The 25,828-nt window shown below is 43.3% G+C and overlaps 5 protein-coding genes and 1 long non-coding RNA gene across 8 annotated transcripts; 1 reads left to right on the forward strand and 5 right to left on the reverse strand.

Moving 5' to 3' along the window:
• Nucleotides 1-339: 339 nt before the first annotated feature.
• Nucleotides 340-2,517, reverse strand: LOC117185693 (gastrula zinc finger protein XlCGF57.1-like). Of its 2 annotated transcripts, none has more exons than XM_017298549.2 (2): nt 2,401-2,517; nt 340-2,319 (listed from the first exon to the last, which is right to left on the reverse strand). In XM_017298549.2, exon 2 carries the CDS (start codon nt 2,313-2,315, stop codon nt 600-602), a length of 1,716 nt encoding a protein of 571 aa, XP_017154038.1. In that variant the 5' UTR covers nt 2,316-2,319; nt 2,401-2,517; the 3' UTR covers nt 340-599. The 2 variants fall into 2 exon arrangements, with proteins under 2 accessions (XP_017154038.1, XP_017154036.1); XM_017298547.2 differs by having other exon boundaries at nt 340-2,330.
• Nucleotides 2,518-3,095: 578 nt separating this feature from the next.
• LOC117188957 (zinc finger protein 501-like) lies at nt 3,096-4,461 on the reverse strand. Its single transcript, XM_033393640.1, has 2 exons — nt 4,355-4,461; nt 3,096-4,284 (listed from the first exon to the last, which is right to left on the reverse strand). Exon 2 carries the CDS (start codon nt 4,267-4,269, stop codon nt 3,250-3,252), a length of 1,020 nt encoding a protein of 339 aa, XP_033249531.1. The 5' UTR covers nt 4,270-4,284; nt 4,355-4,461; the 3' UTR covers nt 3,096-3,249.
• On the reverse strand, nt 4,156-6,490 carry LOC108163322 (zinc finger protein 501-like). The gene is made up of 3 exons (XM_033393641.1): nt 6,381-6,490; nt 5,280-6,295; nt 4,156-4,273 (listed from the first exon to the last, which is right to left on the reverse strand). The coding sequence occupies exon 2, from the start codon at nt 6,289-6,291 to the stop codon at nt 5,311-5,313; it is 981 nt and encodes a 326-aa protein (XP_033249532.1). The 5' UTR covers nt 6,292-6,295; nt 6,381-6,490; the 3' UTR covers nt 4,156-4,273; nt 5,280-5,310.
• Nucleotides 6,491-7,898: 1,408 nt separating this feature from the next.
• LOC108162962 (protein bicaudal D) lies at nt 7,899-25,686 on the forward strand. 2 transcript variants are annotated; one of them, XR_001775615.2, is made up of 8 exons: nt 7,899-8,951; nt 21,927-22,292; nt 22,359-22,496; nt 22,558-23,405; nt 23,470-23,687; nt 23,750-24,004; nt 24,067-24,357; nt 24,557-24,649. XR_001775615.2 is itself a non-coding variant. In XM_017297960.2 (8 exons), exons 1-8 carry the CDS (start codon nt 8,730-8,732, stop codon nt 24,672-24,674), a joined length of 2,340 nt encoding a protein of 779 aa, XP_017153449.1. In that variant the 5' UTR covers nt 7,899-8,729; the 3' UTR covers nt 24,675-25,686. The 2 variants fall into 2 exon arrangements, 1 of the variants encoding a protein (XP_017153449.1); XM_017297960.2 differs by having other exon boundaries at nt 24,067-24,241; nt 24,557-25,686.
• LOC117188645 lies at nt 9,060-10,113 on the reverse strand. The gene is made up of 2 exons (XR_004472774.1): nt 9,808-10,113; nt 9,060-9,640 (listed from the first exon to the last, which is right to left on the reverse strand). It is a non-coding gene; the product is annotated as an uncharacterized LOC117188645 (long non-coding RNA).
• LOC108162963 (UDP-glucuronosyltransferase) lies at nt 14,576-16,617 on the reverse strand. Its single transcript, XM_017297962.2, has 4 exons — nt 16,452-16,617; nt 16,154-16,303; nt 16,012-16,099; nt 14,576-15,943 (listed from the first exon to the last, which is right to left on the reverse strand). Exons 1-4 carry the CDS (start codon nt 16,452-16,454, stop codon nt 14,607-14,609), a joined length of 1,578 nt encoding a protein of 525 aa, XP_017153451.1. The 5' UTR covers nt 16,455-16,617; the 3' UTR covers nt 14,576-14,606.
• Nucleotides 25,687-25,828: the final 142 nt, after the last annotated feature.

Here is a 25,828-nt window from a genome sequence, read left to right on the forward strand (position 1 = left end):
CAAATGCATCTTATCGAATGTGTTATCGGATGTAACAAAATGTTTAGTCCTCTAATTCATTTTCTCTTTAGACTAATTTGTTAATAAAAAAATTTAATTCAGATTTTTAAATAGTGCATTCTAGCTGAGATGCAAAGATCAAATTTCTGCTCACCAAAAATGCTTAGTTGAGATTTGGAACATATAATCACTCTCATAGGGTGAGAACAACGCACAATATCCAACGTTGTACAATCTATTTTAAAAATTTGTAAATAGATAATTCTTAATTAGGGCAGTTGAGATATTTTCTCGATGCCCAGTTGGTAATGAAACTCTTGAGTAACGAACAAAATTCTTTTGAAAAGTATACAAATATCATAAAATTTTATTAGGTGTTTTTTTATTGATTAAAATTTAAACCGGTTTATAAAGGCCCCATATAATATGAAAAACAGAATGGTGAACATTGTTCATCTTCGCCAAAAGCAAAAACATTGAAACAGATTCATCATCCGCCAGCGATTTTTCAATATCTTCATACATCGTTTTAATGAAGAATTTTCGAAGTAAAGATAGTGGAAATAATTGAACATACCAAGCTTATGTTCAAAAAAAGCTTAAAAATCTTGTTCTGCAGTCGTACCTTCCATTCTCAGCGTTCTTATGGATGTGATCTCGAAAAGTGCCGGAATGGCATACTTGTCACTCCTTGTGTGAGTAATTAAGTGTCTCTGGTAGCTATTATTTTTATATCTAAATGTCTTTGAGCAGTGGGTACACTTGAATGGGCGTTCCCCTGTGTGAGAACGTATGTGCACCTGGAGATTCGATTTTTCTTGAAATGATTTCGAGCATTGGGAGCATTGGTGGGGTCGTTCATCCGTATGCGTACGGGTATGTCTTTTAAGATTGGATTTTCCTCTAAAGCATTTCGAGCAGTGGGAGCATTTGTAAGGTCGCGTGTGAGTACGGATGTGTGCCTCAAGTTGGGATTTTTGTAGAAAGGACTGTGAGCAGTCACTGCATTTGTACGGTCGTTCGCCCGTATGCATAAGGGTGTGTTTTTGAAGTTGGGATTTTTGTTGAAACAGCGATGAACAGTCGGTGCATTTGTAGAGTCGTTCATCCGTGTGCGTACTGATATGTCGCCGGAGAGATCCGGTTCGAGTAAAGGACTTTGAGCATTGGGTACACTTGTACGGTCGCTCCCCCGTGTGTTTACGCATGTGTATCTGGAGATGCGATTTTTCTGTAAACGACTTCGGGCAGTGAGTGCACTTGTGGGGTCGGTCAGTTGTGTGCCATCGACGGATATGAGCCTGGAGATTTGTGGCGATGGAAAAACACTTGGAGCAGTCGGAACACTTGTAAGGTCTCTCCCCCGTGTGGATACGATTATGTCTTTTAAGATTAGATTTTCGCTGAAATGACTTTGGGCAGTGCTGACATTGGTAGGGCTGTTCCCCTGTGTGAACCCGGATGTGTACTTTGAGTTCGCTTTGAGTAATAAAGGACTTTGAGCAGTCAGAACACTTATAAGCTCTCTCCGCAGTGTGGGTACGACAGTGTCTTTGGAGAATCGATTTTAGCTTAAATGACTTCGAGCAGTGGGGGCATTGGTAGGGCTCTTCCACTGTGTGAACACGGATGTGTTCTTTGAGTTCGTTTTCAGTTTTAAAGGAGTTTAAGCAGTCGGAGCACTTGTAGGGTTGTTCGTCGATATGAGTAAGAAAGTGCCGCTTCAGTGCGCTCATGGTTACGAATGACTTTGAGCAGTGGACACATTTGTTGTGTCGCTCCTCCGTGTGATAACACATGTGACTTTGAAGACTTGATTTTCGATTAAACGACTTTGAACAGTGAGAGCATTGGTAGGATTGTTTATCCATGTGCATACGGATGTGATTTTGCAAATTGCATTTCCGTTTAAAAGACTTCGAGCAGTGAGTACACTTAAACAGAAGATCCACATCCTTATCATCTTTACATATTTTTTCATCAGTTTCCAAAATCGTCGCTTTTTTTCTGCTTATTGACATGTTCCAGTCGTTCTGTTCAAAATTATCACAGAGATCTGTTTTCATATCCTCTCCCATCACTGGAAAATATAGTCGATGGCTCTGCTCGCAGGATTTCTTAAGATTGAATGCACTCACTGCATCCTCAAGGCAAGGCGGGCATATTTTTTCTGGCAGTGAATCCCCTCGCTTAACCACGTACCCGGTACACTGTGCTATCATGTCAGCAATGCAAGTGTCCCATTTTTGTGTCTCATCAAAAATGTTTGCGAGTGCTCCGGATTTGACCATGCAAACTCTGCACATCTCCTCCATTTTCCTGCAAATAAACTAATGTCAAATAAACGGATGTCAGTACGCGCAATAGCGAATTGAAGGGAATATAAATCAAACAACAAACCAAGTTGTGGCTTTTATAATTTGCAAATATGTTTTTTCTTCACAAATTTGTTGTGTTGACCACAGAGCATACGAATAGAGCTGTTAAGCGCGAGGTGTAAAACAGATGACTGATTTTCTGTGCTGTTATGCGCGGATGAAATCGGAGTACTGCATAAATATTTTGTTATCAAATTTAATTATTTTGGTAACAGTGTTTTTAATAATAAAAAACCTAATATTTATAACCTATAATATAACCTAATAATAAAGCCAATGAACCTCTTCGAAGAAAGGATTCCTTACTGTGGATTAAGATTTGTTAATACTTACAACACCACAGCCTGGGATTTCGTACCAATCCAAAAAAGAAAGGAATGGAATCCTTTAGCGCATCACATTATCTAGTGGAAGTACCTGGGAGCGAAGACTAGTTAGTGGATCGGCAGCATAGATAAATACATGATCATATTGGTGTTTACAAGTGAAACGATTTCCATTCCGCTCTTAAATGCATTCTTGCCTTCAGGTTCAAATATCGTCGAGTGCAAGGTCTGAGGCGAACATCACAGAACTGCAGCAGTAAATGCTGCTACTTTGTTCAAGCCCACAACTAGGGACAAATATGTATATCCGGCTATAATGCTATGATGGCCTAATACGACAGATGAAAATAATGGAAAATATCCACGACCAAACATAACGCTTCAAATGAAATCAATTTCAGATTAATTGTATTGTATTTAAAATTATCAAAACATTTTTGGGACTTTCAGTCAATTTGCTTACATGTCTTCGACTGTCGCAATCATGTGACGGATCGCTGCTGATTATACGTGTGTGCTCTTGGAGACCTAACGTTATCCTTTCTTCATTTTGGAATTGCAGTCGAAACAATAGAAGGGCCATCTATCTGGTGGTGCATCCATTTGGAACACGTGTGACTGCGAATGTGTTTTCGAAGATAAGACTTTTGCTTAAAGGTGTTTGTGCAGTAAGAGCACGTATAACGTTTTTCCTCAGTGTGAGTAAGGATGTGTTCGCTGAGATGGTGTTTTTGGTTGAATGACTTCGAACATTGAGAGCACGAGAAGGGTCGTTCTCCCGTATGAGTGCGTACATGTGTTATCCAAATTTGTTTGTTGTTAAAAGGCATCATACAGTATGAGCACTGATAGCGCTGATCACCAGTATGCGAGCGGATGTGATCGCTTAGAACTCCGGCTCGCGAAAAGGTCATCGAACAGTGATTACATTTATATGGTCGCTCCCCAGTGTGAATACGGGTGTGATCAATGAGATGTGATTTTTGTTGAAAGGATTTCGAACAGTCGGAACACGTGTAGCGCCGATCTCCTGTGTGAATACGGGTGTGTGCATCAAGTCTGCATTTGTGTGGAAAAGATTTCGAGCAGAAGGAGCATTTGTAGGGTCGGCCATCTGTGTGCGTTCTGATGTGATGTGGCAGACATGATTTTCGCATATAGGATTTCGGACAATGAGGACATTTGAACCGAAAAACCTCATCCACATCATCTTTTTGTATCATTTCATCGGCTTTACAGTTTTTCGACTGCTCATTTCCACTAGTTAAAATTTCAAAGTCCTCGTCTTCCAGATTATCACAGCGATCTTTTCCTACATCTGGCTCCATCACTGGAAAATATAGTCGATGGCTCTGCTCGCAGGATTTCTTAAGATTGAATGCACTCACTGCATCCTCAAGGCAAGGCGGGCATATTTTTTCTGGCAGTGAATCCCCTCGCCTAACCACGTACCCGGTACACTGGGCTATCATGTCAGCAATGCAAGTGTCCCATTTTTGTGTCTCATCAAAAATGTTTGCGAGTGCTCCGGATTTGACCATGCAAACTCTGCACATCTCCTCCATTTTCCTGCAAATAAACTAATGTCAAATAAACGGATGTCAGTACGCGCAATAGCGAATTGAAGGGAATATAAATCAAACAACAAACCAAGTTATGGCTTTTATAATTTGCAAATATGTTTTTTCTTCACAAATTTGTTGTGTTGACCACAGAGCATACGAATAGAGCTGTTAAGCGCGAGGTGTAAAACAGATGACTGATTTTCTGTGCTGTTATGCGCGGATGAAATCGGAGTACTGCATAAATATTTTGTTATCGAATTTAATTATTTTGGAAATAGTGTTTCTATAAATGATTCGATTGAATTACAAGTTTTTTTGGAACAAATTATTTGAATTACACTCCAATAAGTCTTTTCGAACAACGGATGTCTTTCTGTGGATAAAGATTGGTTAATACGCACAACCCCACCGCCTAGGTTTTCGTACCAGGCGCGTTTGATTTTTGGCTTGAGGCAGGTCAAGAACGAGAACACAGTGGTGGAGTTCATAGCCCTGCCAGGCAACTATGTATTGCTTATCACCTTCAATTGGTTTTAACTTTTTTTTTTATGAAAGTAATTTGGCCGGTGACCTTGTACAAGCCCACTAACAGCCAACTGTATAAGTTTGAACACAAGTACTCAGCTCCGGCTACTGAAACCAATTTCGTATTATTTATAATGTAATGAATTTTTAGTTAAAACTAGCGGGCCCTACCAAGTTTCGGAGTGGCACAAAATGTGTTTGCACGCATAAGAAATGAGAATAACTCAATTGATTCTTTCATCATGGAGAATACCTCGAGTTTGGAACTGATTTCCGGCTATGAATATGGCCTCTTCGCCTACTACGGCTGAGAAATCTAAATAAAAAATCACCAATTTTTCGCGGTTGCATGTGATTTTTCCCTGTTTTTCTTTCATGAAAACTTTCTGGCAAATACGAATAACTAAAATTGAGCTAAATCAGCCCAGCCGTTCTGAATTGATGATATCCCATACATTTATATAGAATAGATGGATTAACAATACCTTTTTGGGATCCCAATTATGTGACGAATCGCTATTCATGACGGGTGTGTGCTCGAGGAGATCGTACATTATCAGTATCTTCAATTTCATCTTTAAATGTAATTTGGAATTGCGATGCATCCATTTGGATCACGTGATTGCGCGTATGTTTTCCAAGAGAAGACTTTTGCCTAAAATTCTTTGTGCAGTAAGAGCACGTGTATAGTTTCTCCTCAGCGTGAGTAAGGATGTGTTCGCTGAGATGGTGTTTTTGCTTAAATGACTTCGAGCAGTGAATGCACAAGTGGGGTCTCTCTCCCGTGTGGATACGACTGTGTCTTTTGAGATTAGATTGCCGCTGAAATGACTTCAAGCAGTGGTCGCATTGGTAGGGCTGTTCCCCTGTGTGAATACGCATGTGTACTGTGAGTTCGCATTGACTAATAAAGGACTTAGAGCAGTCAGTACACTTGAACGGTCGCTCCCCAGTGTGAGTCCAGACGTGTAGCTTGAGTTTGTCTTTTCGTTTAAATGACTTCGAGCAAAGAGTGCACTTATGCGGTCGCTCCTCAGTGTGAGTGCGGATGTGTCTGGTGTGTTGGTATTTTTTTTTAAAGGTTTTTGGGCAGTCGGGGCACTTGTAGGGTCGTTCTAGATAATCCGTTTTATCGGCTTCATTTTTATGTATTTTCACATCGGTTTCAAATGGGATCGATTGCTCAGTTTCACTATCTGAAGGTTCCCAGACCTCGCCGTTCAGATTATCACAGCAGCTATCTTCTATATCCTTCTCCACCACCGGGAAATAAATTTGATGGCTCTGCTCATAGGTTTTTATAAGATTGAATGCATTTACAGCATCCTCAAGGCAAGGCGGACATATGTTCTCTGATAGTAAATCGCCTCGCCTTACCTCGTACCCAGTACACTGTGCTATCATGTCAGCAATGCAAGTGTCCCATGTGTGTGTCTCATCAAAAATGTTTGTGAGTGCTCCGGATCTGTCCATGCAAACTCTGCACGTTTCCTCCATTGTCCTGCAAGTAAATGAATCGTAAATAAAGGGAGTCTAGGAACGCAACATTACTTGCGGGAATCGAGTCGACATAACAAACAACCAACCAAATTGTGCGGCTTCTCCGAATTTCTGTTTCCTTGCTAAAATTGTTTTGTTTTGAGAAAAGTATAAGAAAACTGTGCTGTTAGCGCCAAAGATATCTGTTATGTTATCGGAATAATTCGTAGGGGTTGTTGCAGAATATGGGTATGCCTGAAAAGGAAATAGATTTGCTTGGAATTTATATATTTATATAAGACTGTGGTACTTTTATGGTAAAGATACAACAGAGACTCAGTCTGGATTTTGATAAAATATATAATAGAAAGGCGAATGCTGAAATCATGACAAAAAAAATGATATGACAATTTATGGGAGAAATTATTGGGACACGAGCCAAAACCAAAAACTTCCATTCGCAGGTTTTTCGCTCCCAAAGCGTCCTTACGTGCATAATTTATCCCAGTGGATTGCATTTAAATCCTTGTCGCGCATTCACTTTTAACAAATTTATATTTCGCGCTCAAGTTTGGTGGGTCTTGATCTCTTTTTTTTGGGACTTGCTCTCTATTTTGTGATGGGATATCCTCTCTTTTTGGAGAGATTTTTCCTCGCCACCATGTCCCTTTTCAGCTCAACAATGTCCCTACGTACCATACTCACCTACGTTTTCTTACGTATTATGCTGCTGGCAACATTCAATTTGTATGGGCCAGACTCATGTGCCGAGAAATCGAGCGCCATTCTGCATACCCTGGGGGAAATGAATGTTATAGGCTTGACACAATGTTGGTCATCTCAAGCTCCAATATACGCAGAATCTAGTCAGTCTCTGTTTCAAAGCTATTTCAACGATATTTTGCGCCTTATTTTCTTCTTACAGAGACCAAGAATAAGTATCAGATATATATACAAGATACTAGTAATATTCATGAATATGTCTAAAACATATCAATTGGAGAAAAGGTCATTATAAATTACGTTTTATCTTCATATAAAATTAACGAAATAGGGTATAAAAATGCCTATACACGCATCATGTCTTCAACTACCAGCAGCATTGTGACTGTTTTTTTGTTGAGCTATTTTGTTTATGCCTTGTTTTTGTTAAAATACAATAAAAGCAAGTACTAAGAACTAGCCAGTTAAGTAGAAAATTGATTAATCAATGGCCTTAAATTACGTGGGCAAAACTTAAGGTTGTAGTTAGCCAGAATTATTCAAGGGAATATACCAATTGAACAATATGAACGACTATCCTCTTTCGCATTTTTGGTTTGACCTATTTCGCTAAAACCTTTTTTTGTTTGACCATTTTTGCTAAAACCCTTTTTTACGCAAAATGCAATAAAAGCAAGTATTAACAATAAACCAGTTAAGTAGACAAATTATTCATGAATCGTATAAAACTATGTGGGTATGGCTAAATGTGCTATATAGCTGAGAATATTCCACGGAAGATCAAAAACGAGGAATATGTAAAATAGAACTTGAATTCGTCAGTATATTTACGGTATATTTTTTAAGTGAGACGGTATATGTCGGTATATTTTTCGGAGGGTCGCACGGTATATTTTATTTATAAATCCGCGGTCACACTGCACTGGACGTGATTGCGGTAAAAGTTTTTTGTTTTTGGATTTTTCGGACAAATTACGCCTTCTATATTGCTCGTAATTCATCCGTCTCTATCGAACTTGTGCGTAAATCGTAAACGAAGCGCCACTCTGGCTGCAGGCCACAAAATAAAAGATATGGGCACAGATTTGTACTAAAATGAAAGTGGAAATCGTGTGATGTCATGTTGGCGACAAAACTGTGCTCTGCCGTTTTTGGTTAATTGAAATAACTTCCTGCGCTGCTGCGCTGCTAACTGCTTTTGTGTGGGTGTGGGCGAGTGTGCAACACGCGCCTGGAATATAATTGTTGTTTTAAGTGCGACAAGTGCAAAGACAAACACATTTCGGTTTGTGGATAAAAAATTGAATTGAACAGAAATTCCAATTTTCATTCCACTCCACTGAAGACCAGCACAAAAGAGAAAAGGTAAAACGCACACGCACACACAAGCGCAGCGCAGAGCTGAGAACATCACAGTGTGTGTGTGTGTGTGTGGAGTTATGTACGCCTCCCCACATTTTGCATTTGTGTGTGCGTGAACGGGAAGCAGCAGAAGCTCCAGCAGCGCTCCCACAACCCCCCGCACTCCACGTTCGGTATAAACAAAGAGAAAGGAACAACTTTTATTGATTTCCCTCCAAAAACTAAAATAGAGGGAGAACAAGAAATCTACGATTCCGCCCAAGCAACAGGAGAGAGACAGGAGGAGCCGCTGCCACGCCTTCGGGCTGCATTTACCGTCCGATCCAGCCACATTCCCCCCTCCAGAAGCAGCACCCCCTTGCCCACCAGCCATGTCCAGTCCCAGCCAAACGGAGGGGAGCCAATCCCTCGAGGAGCTGCGCATGGAAGTGGAGCGTCTGACCCGGGAGCTTGACCAGGTCTCCTCCGCCAGCGCACAGTCGGCGCAATATGGCTTGTCCCTGCTGGAGGAGAAGTCGGCGCTGGAGCAGAAGTGCGAGGAGCTGGAAACGCTATACGATAACACACGGCATGAGCTGGACATCACGCAAGAGGTAAGAGGCAAGAGGTGGTCGGGAAATGGGTGAATACAGAGTGGGACATCGATTAGTTGTACAACAGAGTCGAGGAGAAAATGAATACTCAATTAATACAGTGAAATATCGATATGAGAAATGTGTTTTAATTGAGGTGTTTTTAGAAAAAAGCTAAAGTCTTTACTCTTCTTTAAAATTCATTGTTCAGAAGAAATTACATTTCGGATCTCCTTCCGGCTAAGTTCTTATCAGACTATTTAATGTTCTCGTAACATCTTCGTTATACATAATGCCGGGGTCTTCTTTAGCCGGTGTCCACTGCAAAAAGCATTCTGATCTGTTTCCAAGCATTTGCCGCCGCTTGTCTGCTATCTTGCTCACCCAACTATTTAGCACGCACACAGACACAAAGCAAAGCTTTTTCACAATCGCCTTCAATTTGTCTTGCTGGCAAATTAACTCGCTCACCTGTTGGCCAGTCTCTCTCCTCAGTCTCGCTTTTGTCTTTTGCAGCGCTCTCTGTTGGCTTGTCTGCCAGGTCTAGCTGAAATAATCGCCGATCGAACCGAGTCCGACGTCCATGACCATATGGTCACGTGCTGCTTTTCAAAACTGGGCTTGCGGTACTCTTAACCGATTCAGTGAACGCCGCACTCGTCTCCCTTACGCGTTCTAACTCTCGATCTGTATCGCTCTCTCTCTCTCTTCTAATCGCGGTTAATTGGAAAATTCAATAAACATAAGGGATAGGGAATAAATCGATTAGTTGTAATTGAAATCAGTATCGGTTTTCTGCATAATTCATTTCATAAACTAAATACTTGCAAAATGTAAGTTACTGTAAAAAGAAAATCAAAAACATTGTGAAGAATACCTCCATTATATCAGTTCACTTGTTTTTGCACGGTCAATCTATTTTTGCCGTTTCATTTTGCACCTACGTTTAGCGCTGTATTCCCTCGCTTTACCCCGCTCAACTCATGCCATTCAGTATGGATAAACTCTCTGCCAATTAGTCGTCGCTACCGCTTGGCATTTCCGCTGGCATTCCTACCGTTTGGAGCCCTAGGCGGCTGGATGGAAACGACAGGAACCGGGCATAGCCAGACGACAGGCAAAGTTTTGTCCCTTCGTCTGCAAAAATCAAATGGGGGAACAATAATCATTCTGCCTTCTATTATCATTTCCCTATTCCCTTTTTTGCTTGCCTTTTTGGAGTCTACTTTTTTTTTTTTTTTTTTGTAGATAATTAAAGCGGTTGCTTAAGCAAACGATTTTTGAGGAGACTGACTATCAGGGAGAGATAAAGAATGGCTAATAATGCTAGTTATGCGATAATTTCGAATTTTTTTCAATGGAACGGAAAATCAAGTGACTTTTGCATGTAAACCAAGAGCTTCGCTAACTCAAACCACATTAGCAACACATACGAATCATAGATAGTTCAGAATATGCACATTATGATAATTTTCAGCATCGCAATCAAGCATATAGTGCCAGGAATGATACATTTTGTATTGAAATTGCACAGTCATGAAAATAAAGTGGCGCCCTAAAGTTTTTTAATTAAATTATAACACAAAATATGAATACCCCTACACTGTTTCTGGCTTTAATTATATCGTACATAACTGCAGGATTAACTTTTCAATTATGCAAAGTTCAAAGATCTGGGGTAACACTCCCCCAGGGGACGTCTACACCTGCATATTCAGGAAAATAACAAAAAGCCTGCCAATGCCAATTAATTGTAGTTTGTACTTGTGCCCCCCTTGATAGTTTCCAGCTTGTTGGATTTGAACTCAACTGAACTTTTCCGAGAACACAAAAAAACGAGTGCGAGGGGAAAACCCCCTGAATGCCGCCTACCTCTTTCATCCTCTCATGCACACAGTTATACAAACACATTCACACTCTCTCCCACTCACACATTTTAACAGATGCTTAAAATTAAAAAATGTCAAAAAGCTAAATGGATGCGCAACGACTTAAACATACCCTTTCATTTGGACGACCAGTGAAAGTTCACTTTTCATCTACTTGAATTTCAAAAATCATTTGAATATATTGTTTTCCATGTAGTATTTTACTGGTATTTTTCAGGAATTTTTTCTAGTATAAGAAAAACACCGTCTCATATAAATGGAATGAAATATATTTCGTTCTATGCATTACAAACCTCTCATTAAAACGAAAATAATCCGAAAGAGTATAATAATTTTCGCAACGTCGACGACAACGTCACTGCGGGCATTTTTCGCTAACTGCAACTCAGGGGCTGAGGCTGGGGCTGTGGCTGGGGCTGAGACTGTGGCGCATCAGAAGGGGGGGAACATATTTCCACTTGTAATCAAGATATCAGCCGTGGGCGACCTCACCGTGAAATGACACAAATCAGAGGGGAATGGTACGGTACGGCACGGAATGGAAAGTTTCCGCCCTACTGTGGCTCCAGAGACCTGTGCCCGGGGCGTGAAATTAGCTTACTAAAATTAATTTCGTATAATCGAAAATTTAGCATGAGACTTGGCCCGGAGGTGAAAATTTTCCCATTGAATGGGTTTTAATGCAATGAGAGTTTCGATTAGGTCTCGGGGTTACTGCAAATTGGCCACAACCACTGCACCCACTGAACAAATATTTGGGCAGGAAAACCTGTCAGCCACAGAGCCAGTTGCCCATTTGGCAATTTATTCAGTTCAGAGGGAATCAGAGTTAGCCCAACGCGCGGGCGGAGGGAGAGGGACACACACGATGTTGTTTGGACGTTTGTAACTGTGGCAATTAAAATGGGCTCCGAAACAAGGGCCATAAAGCGAACGATGGACGCAGCACTCCTCCCATCCACCCCGTACATGAATTTCCTGTCCTGTTCGGTGCTGTCCGGGCGCTGTGTGTGTGATGGCCATAATTTATGGCCCACACCGAGGACATTCCGCCGTAGTTCTGTGGGTTCTGTTCCTGTCGCGGGGCCTGCTGTGTTAACTTTGCTACTTTTTGGTCCGTGGTCGAAACCGAAAAGTTTTTAATACAAATTTAATAATTAATGCTATTATTTGTCGTGGTTTCGTGTGGAATTTTCCAAAGCAAAGGAATGTCGTGTGGAATGTTGAAAAAGTGACAAAAGGTGGAAATGAAAGAATTTAAGTGAATTTTCGAAATGGAATTTTTACGTTAGCTTATAGAGAAAATTAAATTCACATATACATGTTTATGTGAACTATATGTGCATCGATTAGTTAAACGAAGCCACTTTGCTGTTGTACTGAATATATCTGGATATATTGCACATTCTCTGTAATAAAATTTAGATCTTTCACATAGATCTAATGCCATGTATCCACGGATTTACCGGAGATGAACTTCAGAGATCATTAAAATCATCTTCTACTAAGTGCTACTCTATAACAGCCGTAATTACACTTTTTTTAAATTGGGAAAATTCACGAATTCAACTTCCCTATTAGGGACTTCGAATTGGTATCCTAATTAATGGCTCTCTCCGCATAAACAATTTCCAAATCAAATCCCAATCAGTCCCATAAATATAATCCCCCCAGCAGTGGTGCTTGAATAACCTTAAGCTTAAGCTTCATTAATATATGGCATGGCCCTGCGAATCCTTGCCAAATGCTCAACCAAGCGAAATCCTGGGCAGACAATTACAATTAGAAATGCAACAGCAACATGAAAGCCACAAAAGCAGAAGTAGAAGTAGGAGTAGGAAAAGGACCAGGACCAGGATCTGCAGCAGGAGCAGGATTAAGAGCAGACAACGAAAAAAAGGGAGAGAATTATAATGATTTGACACTGATGTTCTGTTCTTTTGGCGCAAATTGCAATTCTACGGCAATCAAACTGGCAACAGCAACAACAATAAGAGGAAGAGCCGCAACTGCAAGTGGATGCCACACAAAAGGGGAGGCCATGGGTTGCAAGGGGTTAAATGTGGCGCTTGAGCACTGACAAAACATGTTTCCGTCGCAGTCAGACAGCTGCATTGGCATCAGTGGCAGCACTGGCAGTGGCAGTGGCAGTGGCAGTGGCAGTGGCAGGAGCCGCAGTGGCAAAAGGAAATGAGTAGGAAAAAAGTGTTGTATTTCCCGCCAAGCCCCCACAGCCAGACAGCTCCGCCCCCCTACCATTTCCCCAGAGGCCGTTGCAATGAATTGCAAGCAATGAAAATGTAAAGTACACAGAACTTGTGACGATGATGAGCAAAATCTCAGCAAGGATGCTGGGGCGCACACAGGACAACTGTTGTGACAATTGAACTTTTGTAGTCGCAAGTCCTGGAGGGCGTCTGGGCGAGAGCTGTCGCCCAGGATGGGGCTCGTTTGAGAGATGGAAATCTCTCTGCTTGTGGGTCTGGCCAAGAGATATAGTCCTGCCTCCTGGAGGTGGCTGTGCAAGAAAGATATCTCTGAATCCTGAATGGGGATTCGGGCTGAGCCCTAGATTGGTTTTCCTGCATAATAACTGTGCCATTTATTTGCGTATACTTTTTGGCGCATCCCCGTTAGGGTTCTGTCTCCTAATTTGACCTCGAGTGGTGCCATTCCGCCATTCCGTTGCTGGATGCCTGCCAGATGACATTTGCATGGCAATCATCTCCACATCGCTTTCGAAACACTGTGCAAATGTGCAACCAGATGGATGCAACGCGCCATGACTATTGGCTGTTAAATGGGAGCGAGGATTCCCGCATTCGCTGCATTATGCAACACACATTGCCAGAATAGATATTACTGTGAAGCTGGCCTGCAAAAGGAGGCGGAAGAGGACGCTGCTGCACTCGGAATATTTATTATTATTTCGGTTTATGTGGTTCCGCTCTTTCAAGGATCTGTGGCAGTCCGCCCCTCGCTGTGTTCCATTTCACATTTCCTGCGTTTTTCTTGAGAGCGCACTTTTTCTCCGGGTTTGTTTAGGTTGCGGAAGTTCCAGTTCTCTTTCTAAGAGTTTAAGAGTTCCTGCAGCCGTAAAAAATGTAAAGTGTAACTTTAGCTTTGACTTGAGCTTTAGTTACTTTTCCAAATAAATATTCGTTAGGACTCGTAGAATATTCAATATAAGACAGGAATTTGAAATTCCACTTGTAGGGACACGTTAGAACACCCCCAGGTATGCTTAAGCTCAACAGGATTACTCCCTTCGCGTCCTGGCACTTTAGAGGGTATGCCACTTTCCACTTGCCCTCGCAGTTGGCAAATCTCACGGATTCCCATTTCGTTGAGGGCGTAATTTGAGTTCTTTTATGCCACAGTTTCCGCACACACACACACACACTTTTGTCCTGCGGGGATACGATTCTATGTGGGTGGAATAAGACTGGGTCTGTCACGAAGACGCCTCGGTAATGCTGGCGGGCGGAAATCGGATACGGCTCGGTTTGTGGCAAAGCGTAGGGTGCATACATATGTAAGTCCCCTGTGAAGGAAGATATATGTACATATTTTAGAATATGTCCACAATTATATACTGATTGACTTACAAGTCTCGATGCTGAAGCGATTCGACGAGGAGTTACTGGCTCATGATGGAGCGGCGGTAGCCGATGATGCAGGGAAGAAAAATTTGAAAGAGCTAAGTTTCTATACCCTATACCTTTTAAAATTGACGTAATTTAAATAAAACCACAATTAAATGGCATTCAATACACTGTATTTCAAACTAATTTAATTTGGTGTTCTTGGTAGAAATTTTCTTTTGCCAAACAAATATGGCCACAAGGCACAGACCCACCAGCAGGCCAACAAAAAATAACGCCACTCCAAAGTAGAACAAAAACAGGTCGAAAAGATGCAACTGATTCGAAGAGATGCCAACACCTCGGGTTCTGATCGCAGCCCCCCCCTTGTGTCTGGCCACATAGTTCACCCAGAACATAGCGCTGGCCAGGGCGCCCAGAGGTCTGTCCCGAAACTCGAGCGATACAGCCCGAATCGTAATTTGATACTGCGGCTCCAGCAGTAGCCTGTCTACCGCCCAGGACAGGGACGCAATCGTGACATTCTCTCGCTCCAGCTTCAGGCCAACACCCAGTCTCACTGCCAGCTCCATGTTTTGCCGCTCGTTCTGGAATATTGGCAGCCCCAGAGTTGGCACATTTCTAACGATTGCCTCCTGCAGACTGAGCAGATCTCCGTTCATAATGAAGGCGTTGACCCGGGGATGGGCTAAGATGTCGATCTGCGGCACCGCATGCTGGATCATCACGTTCTTGGGTAGACCGTCCAAAGTCTTCACGTCGTGGCAGGACCAAATGAACCTTTCCTTGCGGGAGTCAAAGAACCCTAAGAGCGCTTCCAACTTCAACTTGGGCAGCTCGCCGCATGGCTGTTCGTTTCCCAGCTGCAAGTATATGGCTCCGGCACGGGCTTCCTCCAGAAACCTCTTAATATTCCATGGCAGCTCCCGCGGACCACGAATGTGAAGGCCACCGGCGGGCACAATGTGCTGCAGACTCGGACGAGGCGTCATCAGGGGCACGTGGCTGTTGACCAAGAGCAGAGAAAGCTGATTCGCCTGCAGCTCTGGCACAGTTGATTTCACTTTAAAGTGCTTAGAGATGAGCTGTTCCTGTGCCCCGAAGTGATCCTTTGCGAACTGCTTCCTGCGCGAGATGCACTCCCGGATGTTTCCCAATCTCGCCGAGAATCCCAGCGAAGGAACATAATGCTCAAAGTCAATGGGGGAGCATGCCGCTGGCACCATGGACTCCTGTACTGCCTCCATGTAGTTGCCAAAGTCCGTGCTCACGATGCCAACGATAGGCTTCTGGTGGAATTGGCCCAGAGCCAGTAGTGCCTCCGTGTAAAAATAGTCCAAAATTATCACGTCGAAGTCGAAGTCCAATGGGGGCTGCTGCAGCAGCTTCTGCAGGGGCTTTTGGCTGAGGAAGTGGTCCAAGGCGTTGGCTCCGACGACAGCCAGGGACTTGCGAAGAGTTGGAATTGACAATCTTCCCAGATCGGCCAGATTACCTTTGGGTGCTGCATGCTTTTGCACTGCTCATGGAAAGAAGAAACGCACTGAGACTTATGGTTCTCGTAGTTCTCTCTCGACGCTTACTCACAGTTGCTCCAGAATGGATATTCGGGAATAATCGTCTCCGACACGTTCTCCAAGCGCTCTCCCAGACCGTGCCCAGTGTATACCGTAACCTGTTGGAGATTTCAAATGACTTATAATCGTTCTTTCGCCCATAGAATACTCACATTGTGTTCCCGGCTGGCCAGCTCCGTGACCAGAGTGCGCATCACCGCAAAATGACTCTCGCTGGCATGTGGGAAGAGCACAAGAATCTTGGCTGCTTGGCCGGAGCACAGACAGATCAGGGAGAGCACGATCACCTTAGTTTGCATTTCCTGTGGGTACATTTTTTATACACATACATTTTCTGACTCAACTTCCTATTGGTACACATCATCATTGAACGAAAGATGATCAACCATTTGTTATCAGCTGAGCGGATTGATTGATCCCTCAATGAACTTTTGTTCTCGCATTACCCACCATTCTAAGATGTTTCAACCTCTACAGAAACTATAGCTAAATCCAGCCGAATCCCAACTGCAATTTCCCTGTCAAGTTCTTCCGCTTCTGTCCAGAGCCCAGTTCCTACGCGATCTGAAATTATCTCTATACGCCTTGACTCCACACAAACAAAAACTGATTGTGCTCAGAAAAATAATCTTAGAAGTGCGTCCAGAATTTCTGTGGTTATGGAGGAAACATATGTGGCACATGAGACGACTGCCACCAGACACCAACACATGTGTACATGCAGGCACACATATGTAGATTCCTATATTGCTTTCATTAATATATACAGAGTGAATATGGGAACGAATGGGGTAGAACACAATTGCACTAACTGAGTCAGACACTCGTATAGAAGAGGCATACGATTCCTTCAAGTTGAGCGATATGAGTCGAGTCGTTTGTTTCTCGCTCAAATGAAGAGCCCGAACATATATTGTATGTACATATGAGCATGTGCTACGTACATTTGAGTTGTCTGGGAACTCGATTGCTCGCTGCCTTGGAAAATGAAAGTTCATCAAAAAATGTGCATTTACTAAAAATACTAACTTATCATAGTCTCATCTCATGAGAACCCATTTCATTATAATTGTTTACTGGCAACTCCCCTAAAATGTGGCCTTGCACCTGTTTCAATCAATTCTCACGAGTCTCCACTGGGTTTATTTAAATTTAAGCATACATACATATGTACATACCAGCTGTATGCTCTTTTAATTGTCGCAAATATGTAAATAGATGGACACTCACACAAAAGAGTTGAATGCCGTTTCTTTACGTAGAACTGTTGAATAGTTGTTGAGCGTATTTGCTTACGGAACATGAAAAACGAGGGGGAACGTTGTGAGTTGCGGCGGCGACCGCAACTCTACATTTATACCCGATACATAGTCAGTATAGCTACATTGAGCGACAATGTGTGCGTGCGGGAGAGATATAAAACGTGTCTGAACATGTCGTCGGGCGCTGCTTAGCCAAATTAATTTATTCCTTTTGGCTATGCAAATGATCCGATATGATCCAGATTCATCAATCTCATAGATACGGTCATTCTCTATGATTGTGCGTTTTTAGTTTTCTCGTATCTTTAATATTGTGGATGCCACAGATTTTCGTCCTTTGTGTGGGCGGAAGGGGGTGAGGCGAAATTTTGAGATGTACGTTTTATAGTGAGATCTAACAGGAGTGAGGAAGAGTGTGAAAAAAACACACATTATTTTCTCTCGCAGTTTTCTCGCTTTTCTGGTCACCGTTTTCTTTTGTCATTTTATTTTATTCTTTGTTGTGGGTTTTCTTTTTTCTTCTTTTCGGCGGCATTTTAAATTCAGAGAGTGTCATGCCCGTGCATTGACATGGCTACAAATGTGCGTCAGTCCGCTCTCTCTCTCTCTCTCTCTCTCTCTCTCTCTCTCTCTCTCTCTCTCTCTCTCTCTCTCTCTCTCTCTCTCTCTTTATCCAGAGTGTGTGTGGATCTCTCTCTCTCTTTGTTTGTGCATTTGTTGGGGTTAGAGACTATGCCAGAGACCATAACAAACGGTACACTGAGGGAAAATCTTTCGCTAGAAAGCTCTAAAGGTTCATGCTTGGAATATATTTATACATATTAAAGACGTTTAAAAGATTGTTTGATCTTCCATCTAGATTACTTAAAGATAGTGTAAAGATAAATGGAAGATGAACTGAAAATACTTTCAAGATAAATGGAATATAGAGGAAAGAAGAATGGACGGACGATCATTTGAAAATAGTTTTTAGATAGATGGAATATAGATTTCTGATGGATTAAGTGTGTGCAACATTTAAGATATGTGGAGAGTGTTTTCACCCGTACTTTCCCTGTGTAGAAAACAGTTTATTGTTGACAGCTATTTGTGCTGTATTCCTGGGCTGTTACCAGATTTAAATTTACTCTGGTGCGTTCCACGAGAGTGAAGCGGCCGTTGCCGCCTCAGTCGTCGGTTAACGAGATGGGCGTGGTGTCGCCCCCATGGAATATACAATATATACAATCTGTTCAGTCATTCATGGCATACTTTATCAACATTGGGGAGCATAACCACCCATAACAGACCCACCCTCATCCAGTTCTCGTAGCCGTATCTCTGTATCCGTTGAATTGCAGGCAGAGGAAGAGGAGAAGGAAAATTGTTATGGTCGCCCATTGCCGGTACGGACCTTACCCTGCTGCTCCCACCTAAGTGCGCTCCAAAATTCTGCTCATCGCCGTCATAATGTGGGCAATCTGGTCTATTTTTCGTGCCTGTGCGGCCAGGAGGAGCTGAGGCAGTGGAAAACCAAACATTGCAACATCATTCCACCCAGAGAGAGATAGAGAGCGTCAGAGGGAGAGACAGAGATGACGGCAACAGCTGTTGCAGCCACTGCCTCCTGTCCCTGCCTCCCCACTCTCAGTTCACTTGAACGGGATCTGGCTGCGTCTAATCCAACCGCAGATACATTGTGAAATGTTCCATCAGATACGAGGATGGGGGCATAGGCCCGGTGTCTGGTCTGGCGCCATACTATGTGGAGTGCCTGCCTCTCTGTTTGGCCTCTTCTGAACTGTGTTAATATTTGCTCGACTTAATTAAAAATCTTTTCTAATTTGCATAAAGTTTATGCCGCCATTTGTTTGTGGCCTGTTGCCCGGTACATGGCGTCACTTTACATGGATAGTGAGGGTGCACTGTGAGAAATATGTGGGGTACTTGTAGGAATATAAAGAATGGCAGAACGAATGGAGGATACGGGAATTCATTTATGGAGTGCCGAAATGGAATATTTCCGAAATTTAAACTAAAATATATGTAAAATACTCCTGAGTATTTACAATAAATAAATAGCGGTCGATTAGGACTCTCCTAAAGTATCCAAAAATCGATTGAAAACATACATTTGTTGTGTCACAGATAGAATAGAGATCGTCGGTTAATTAATGGAATTCCATTTTACAATCTTGAAAATTATATTCGTTGCTTACAATATTTTGCATGCCTCTTATCTCTGAGATGTATGTAAATGTTGATTATGTGAGAGGTTTACTTATACAGCACGTAACGTGATGACACTCTGGAAAATGTCTCCATGTTGAAGACAGTAAAGATCTCTATTAGATTTTATACTCGTACACGTTACCCGATCTGCACAAGAATAAAGCAATTAGGTTTTAAAAGAGCACAGTGTCATGCTGGATGTTGCACCTGTTGCCTGGAGCACTGTCCGCGAGTGTTGACCTTCCACAATGTCACGCCCTTTATGCCTTGTACCATCACGCTCTCGTTGAATAATGTATGGATCTCAATTAGTTGATATATCTTTCACCATGGATAGAAATTCCTGTTTGGATGTACAAACATCTGCCGTTAAGAATGAACAAAATACTCCTAAAAATAAGAGGTGCCATCTATAAGAATGTTATGATATGCACCTTCTCGAAGAATATCTATAAGGATATATGCATCTCTATTATATGGATAGTACACTCGGTTGCATTTGAATGAAATGCTTCTGAAATCCGCCCTCATTTCAGAGTCTTTGTTGGTTGATTATCTCACACTTGCCCCGCCATCTATCCTCCCATCTCCTCCCCTTCTAGCCATCTCTTTTTCTCTGTATCTTTCCCCTCTTAACCTAAGAGGAGCCTTGCAATTCGGTTGCATGAACGAACGTGCGCCAGCTTTTAGGCAGTTGAAATTCCATCCGACTCTTGCCTTGGCCTTTTGTTTGCTTTCTCTTTTAGGTTGGCCCAGCCCCTTTCGCCCCCTCAACCCCCCTTCCTTCCGCTTCACATTACACTAATTAACGAAATGCACTTGGCTTAAAGCCGACTGCCGCCCGAGTGGCTAGAGAGGGCCGCGAGACGGCCGATTGTGGGTGTGTGCGATTGTCAAATTGAGATTGCAGAAACAACAAGAGGAAAGGCGTTGGTTGACGTCGCCACAGAGCCGTCAACGATAATTACACGGCCATAGTAAAAACTAAGGGAAATGAAAAGAGTGGGCCAGCGAGACCCGGCTTATCAACGGGTTAAGGGTAGACACGACTGGCGTCGCTTGTTTGCCTCTGCCGCCTGCTAATTACACAGCATTTAAAACGAGAGACAGAGCAGAGAAGAGAACCCAAAAGAAAAGCCCGAACGAAACTTGTTACTGGTCCTTAATGCAGTTTCCTCTATTCTCGCTTTCCTTTTCGTGGTCACTCCCCGTGGGGCAATGCGGTGCTTCTCTGTGGTTCCCACTTTCTGGCCTCCTCTCTGGCTCTGAGGTCGGCCTGCAGAAGTCCCACTCATGATTTGTGGCCGCGTTTTGATGATGAAACTTGTGAAGCACGTACTCGAAATGGGCCCATAGAAAACTGGCAGACCATCAGAACGGCAGACGGGGTTTGAGATTTCAATTAAAGCCGCCAGAAGGATTATACACCCCCGAACACGGGAGGAACACACCCAATCAGGCCACCCACTCCCTGACCATATGGACATGCCGCATGCCAACAGTCAGTGGCGTCTCCAGCGCCCAGTTAAGGGCTTGGCTTAGCCTGGCCTGGCCCCATAAACATTATGTATACTCCTCGTATATTCGTACATATTTACCTTGTTGGCCAAACAGACGGCCATGGCTCTCGTCGTCCTGGGTGCTGGGTACTGGGCACTGGGTGGTGGGTACTGGGTACTGGGTGTGCCCCCATTAACCTTTATGTGCTTCCGAGCGACTTTAATGCGCTTACCGCCACTGCCTCTGCCACTGCCCAGGCTCGCAATTAACGAAAATCCAATAAATGACGACGACTGAGTCCCGGGAATCCCAGGGAAGAGCTAGCTGCTGCATCTGCCCCTCTGGGGAGACCTGCAATGCCCTGCAGTGGGAAGAGAAAAAAATAAGCAAAGATGATTAAGGAAATATTTTTCAATCAGAAAATGTGGATATACTCTTTCCTACAAGGGTGTCTTTGAATTGTGGAGAAACGATGTTAAATGAAATATATTGTAAATCATTCGCCTGGAAAAAACCTCCTTTCTTTCTATACTAAAATAAAAAAAGAACCTCAACAATCAACTATCCTTCACTTTCGACCAGTTCCCTCTCGATCCTTACATACCCAAGAGATTGAAGACTACTGGTGCTACGGAATTTAATGAAAAACGAAACCAAGTGCAAGGGAGGGAGTGAGCCACAGCAAAGGTCCCTAGTGGTAAACGCCTCTCCTCGAAGCAACCAAACCCAGCCCAGCCCAACCGAACCACACCCATCCGTGCAGCCATTCTCCACGTAACTTACACATGCAAATGACTGCAATAAAAATCCAATGGCTGGGGCTGCTGGAAGGAAACTTTTATGATTACTACTTACCGTGGTGTGGTGGGGTGTGCCATAAGCCACGTCTTTACCCCGCCCCATCTGACACCTCGCTCATCTCGTTTGTCCGTTCTGTTGTTATCCGTTTCAGGCCCTCACAAAGTTCCAGAGCTCACAGAAGGTCACCAACAAGACGGGCATCGAGCAGGAGGATGCACTGCTCAACGAGTCCGCTGCCAGGGAAACCTCGCTCAATCTGCAGATCTTTGACCTGGAGAACGACACGAAACAGCTGCGCCATGAGCTGGAGCGTGTGCGGAACGAGCGCGATCGAATGCTACAGGAGAACTCGGACTTTGGTCGGGACAAGAGCGACAACGAGGCGGAGCGACTCCGTCTCAAGTCCGAGCTGAAGGATCTAAAGTTCCGCGAGACGCGTATGCTTAGCGAGTACTCGGAGTTGGAGGAGGAGAACATATCGCTGCAGAAGCAGGTTTCCAATCTGCGTAGCTCGCAGGTGAGTCCATCAGATATTTATGCGATAGAAAGATGTAATAGCTAATCGATTTGTGTTCTCCCTTAGGTGGAATTTGAAGGTGCCAAACACGAGATTCGTCGCCTCACCGAGGAAGTTGAGCTGCTGAATCAACAGGTCGATGAGCTGGCGAATCTCAAGAAGATTGCCGAAAAGCAAATGGAGGAGGCGCTGGAGGCATTGCAGGTGCAGCATTTGAATGATTAAATGTGTCCTTAAATACAAATTTAATACCATTCTCCAATAGGGGGAACGCGAGGCAAAGTATGCGCTGAAGAAAGAGCTGGATGGCCACTTGAACCGCGAGTCCATGTATCACATCAGCAATCTGGCCTACAGCATACGCAACAATATGGAGGACAATGTCAGCCAGAATTCGGATGGCGAGGAGGAGAATCTAGCACTGAAACGCCTGGAGGCTGACCTGAGCACCGAACTGAAGTCTCCCGATGGCACCAAATGCGATCTCTTCTCCGAAATCCATCTGAACGAGCTGAAGAAGCTCGAAAAGCAGCTGGAGAGCATGGAGAACGAGAAGACCCATCTGACGGCCAATCTGCGGGAGGCACAAACGAGTCTGGACAAGTCGCAAAATGAGTTGCAGAACTTCATGTCCCGCCTGGCACTATTGGCCGCCCATGTGGATGCTTTGGTGCAGCTGAAAAAGCAGATCGATGTCAAGGACCAGACGGCTGGCGAGGACCAGAAGGACGAACTGCAGCAGCAGCTGCGGGCAATCATCTCGCAGTACGCGAACTGGTTCACGCTCTCAGCCAAGGAGATCGATGGCCTCAAGACTGACATTTCCGAGCTTCAAAAGGGCCTGAACTACACGGATGCCACCACCACGTTGCGCAATGAGGTGACCAATCTGAAGAACAAGCTTCTGGCCACCGAGCAAAAGTCCCTGGATCTGCAGAGCGATGTGCAGACCCTTACGCACATCTCCCAGAATGCCGGCCAGAGCCTGGGCTCGGCGCGCAGCACTCTGGTGGCCCTCAGCGATGATCTGGCTCAGCTTTATCATCTGGTCTGCACTGTCAATGGGGAGACGCCCACGCGTGTCCTACTGGATCATAAGAGCGATGATATGAGGTTAGATGGGGATCACAAATATCATTTAACAATTGCTTAAAATCGTATTTTGTTCTCATGGTAGCTTTGAAAACGATTCGCTTACTGCCATCCAATCACAGTTCAAGTCTGATGTCTTCATTGCTCGTCCTCAAATCGTTGAGGATCTGCAGGGTTTGGCTGATTCGGTGGAGATCAAGAAGTATGTGGACACGGTCAGCGATCAGATCAAGCATTTGAAGACAGCTGTGGAGCATACCATCGATTTGAACAAACACAAAGTTCGCTCCGAAGGTGGAGATGGTGAGTGGGCCTCTCAATATGATCAAAGATTCATAATTTATAGGGATTATCATCTATTACAGCTGTGGAAAAGGGCAACACCGAGGAAATGGAAGAGTTGCAGGAGCAAATAGTCAAGCTCAAGAGTTTGCTGTCGGTGAAACGCGAACAAATCGGAACCCTGCGCAATGTGCTCAAGTCAAACAAACAAACCGCCGAGGTGGCTCTCACCAATCTCAAGTCCAAGTACGAGAACGAGAAGATCATTGTCAGCGACACCATGTCCAAGCTGCGTAACGAGCTCCGTTTGCTCAAAGAAGATGCAGCCACCTTCTCCAGTAATTATCCAGCAATAGGTTTCTGTACGTTTCGTATTTAATCATTGCTTTTTGTTGCTTAGGTCTGCGTGCCATGTTTGCTGCACGCTGCGAGGAGTATGTCACTCAGGTGGATGATCTCAATCGCCAGCTGGAGGCTGCCGAGGAGGAGAAGAAGACTCTCAATCAGCTGCTGCGTCTGGCTGTCCAGCAGAAGCTGGCCCTCACCCAGCGTCTGGAGGAGATGGAAATGGATCGGTGGGTGCATTTGGGTCGCTAAAAGTCAGCCATCAATCCCCTACACACATCTGTTACTGTCATAAAGTTTATGTTCTCCCTTGTATCCCTCCCAATTTTTGAGACTCCAGCATTCGGTAAGCATTTGCAAACTGCAACCAAAAGGCTTTGCATGTATGCCGCCTGCCTGCCTGCTAACCCGCTGCTGGAATCCACCTAATCCCAAGAAAATCCCGCTGCACGCAATCAAAATTTGAATTGTTAAAAAACTGCCTTATCAATTTCCTATCTACTCACAAACTAACCAATTTTCTTCGTTTCCTTTCCCCCAAACAGTGAAATGCGTCATGTTCGTCGTCCGATGCCACCGCAGAGCGGCACACGCGGCAAATCCTCGTTCAGTACACGTCCATCGAGCAGGAATCCAGCGAGCAGTAATGCCAATCCCTTCTAACATAAAATCAGCGTGCAGCGTAAACTTTTGGCTTTAGTTTATACTTTGCTCAAGTTGTAAGTTCGTTGGAGTTCCTTCAGAGAGAAAGAGATCATATATAAAGAGATCAGGCTGCAGCCTGCAGCAATACACAAAAATGAACTGCAGATTGCAGATTGAGAACGAAGTTATAACTATTCTCCATCTAACTACTATAACTATATATTTGTTTCTATTGTATTTGTATTTATTGAAAGTTTAGTTAGAATGAAAGTTTTGTGTTAGACAAGATCGAAAGGAAGCAGGAAGCAGTAAATGGTTATTAACGGTTAGTTACTTAAACGTCCAATTAATTTAATTAAAATGAAAACGAAAGATGAGTGTGAGGTCACGAGAAGATGTAACGTAACGAATTGTATTTTTCTAAATGCGAATCGAATGTACCATATCGATTCGATAGCGTCCTAGTTTGATTTCAATCTGAGTTTTGTTAAGTTTCGCGTTGAATATTTGATTTTTGTTATCAACGCTGTGCGCAAGCAAACAAAAGAAAAAGTAAAAACGAAAAAATTTGATAAAGAATGTTGATGTTGAACAAACGAAATGGTATTGGCAATTGTGGAATCATGTATTAATTGGCCTGCCCTGCCCGATAACCAAGAGTATTTTCACAAGGGTTTACAGTCGTACCCCTAAAAACGTACGTAACATGAACAAGAGGAGACCCTCCCTCCTCGCCGAAATGTATATTATCGATGGTGTTTGGAAGCCATTGTAGTACCAACACTGTAGCAAACAGTCTACAAAGTCTCAAAGACGATTCTGATGATGATTATTTGTATTTATAGAGCGCCACTGGGGCCTCGCCAAAATGATGGAGTTGTAGGAAATTAATTATTGTTTGCAATGAAGAAAAACGTAGTTTTTTTTGTGGTTCACACTTAGCATTAATTGCAGAAATAACATATGATTTGTGCATTATTATTTAATTCAATTAAAAAATATCAAAAACACATACAACTATCAGCAAGTAGTTAAGAATTTGTTTTCATTTCGAATGAGTTTTTGTGTTTGTTGCTGTACGAAAATGTACAATTCCTTGTGCCACGTCCCCCAATGAGACCATTAGACGAACCTTTTGTCATATATGTATTCTTTCAGCAGCAACAAGCTCT

This window comes from Drosophila miranda, chromosome 4, assembly GCF_003369915.1.
Source record: "Drosophila miranda strain MSH22 chromosome 4, D.miranda_PacBio2.1, whole genome shotgun sequence".
NCBI lineage: Eukaryota > Metazoa > Arthropoda > Insecta > Diptera > Drosophilidae > Drosophila > Drosophila miranda.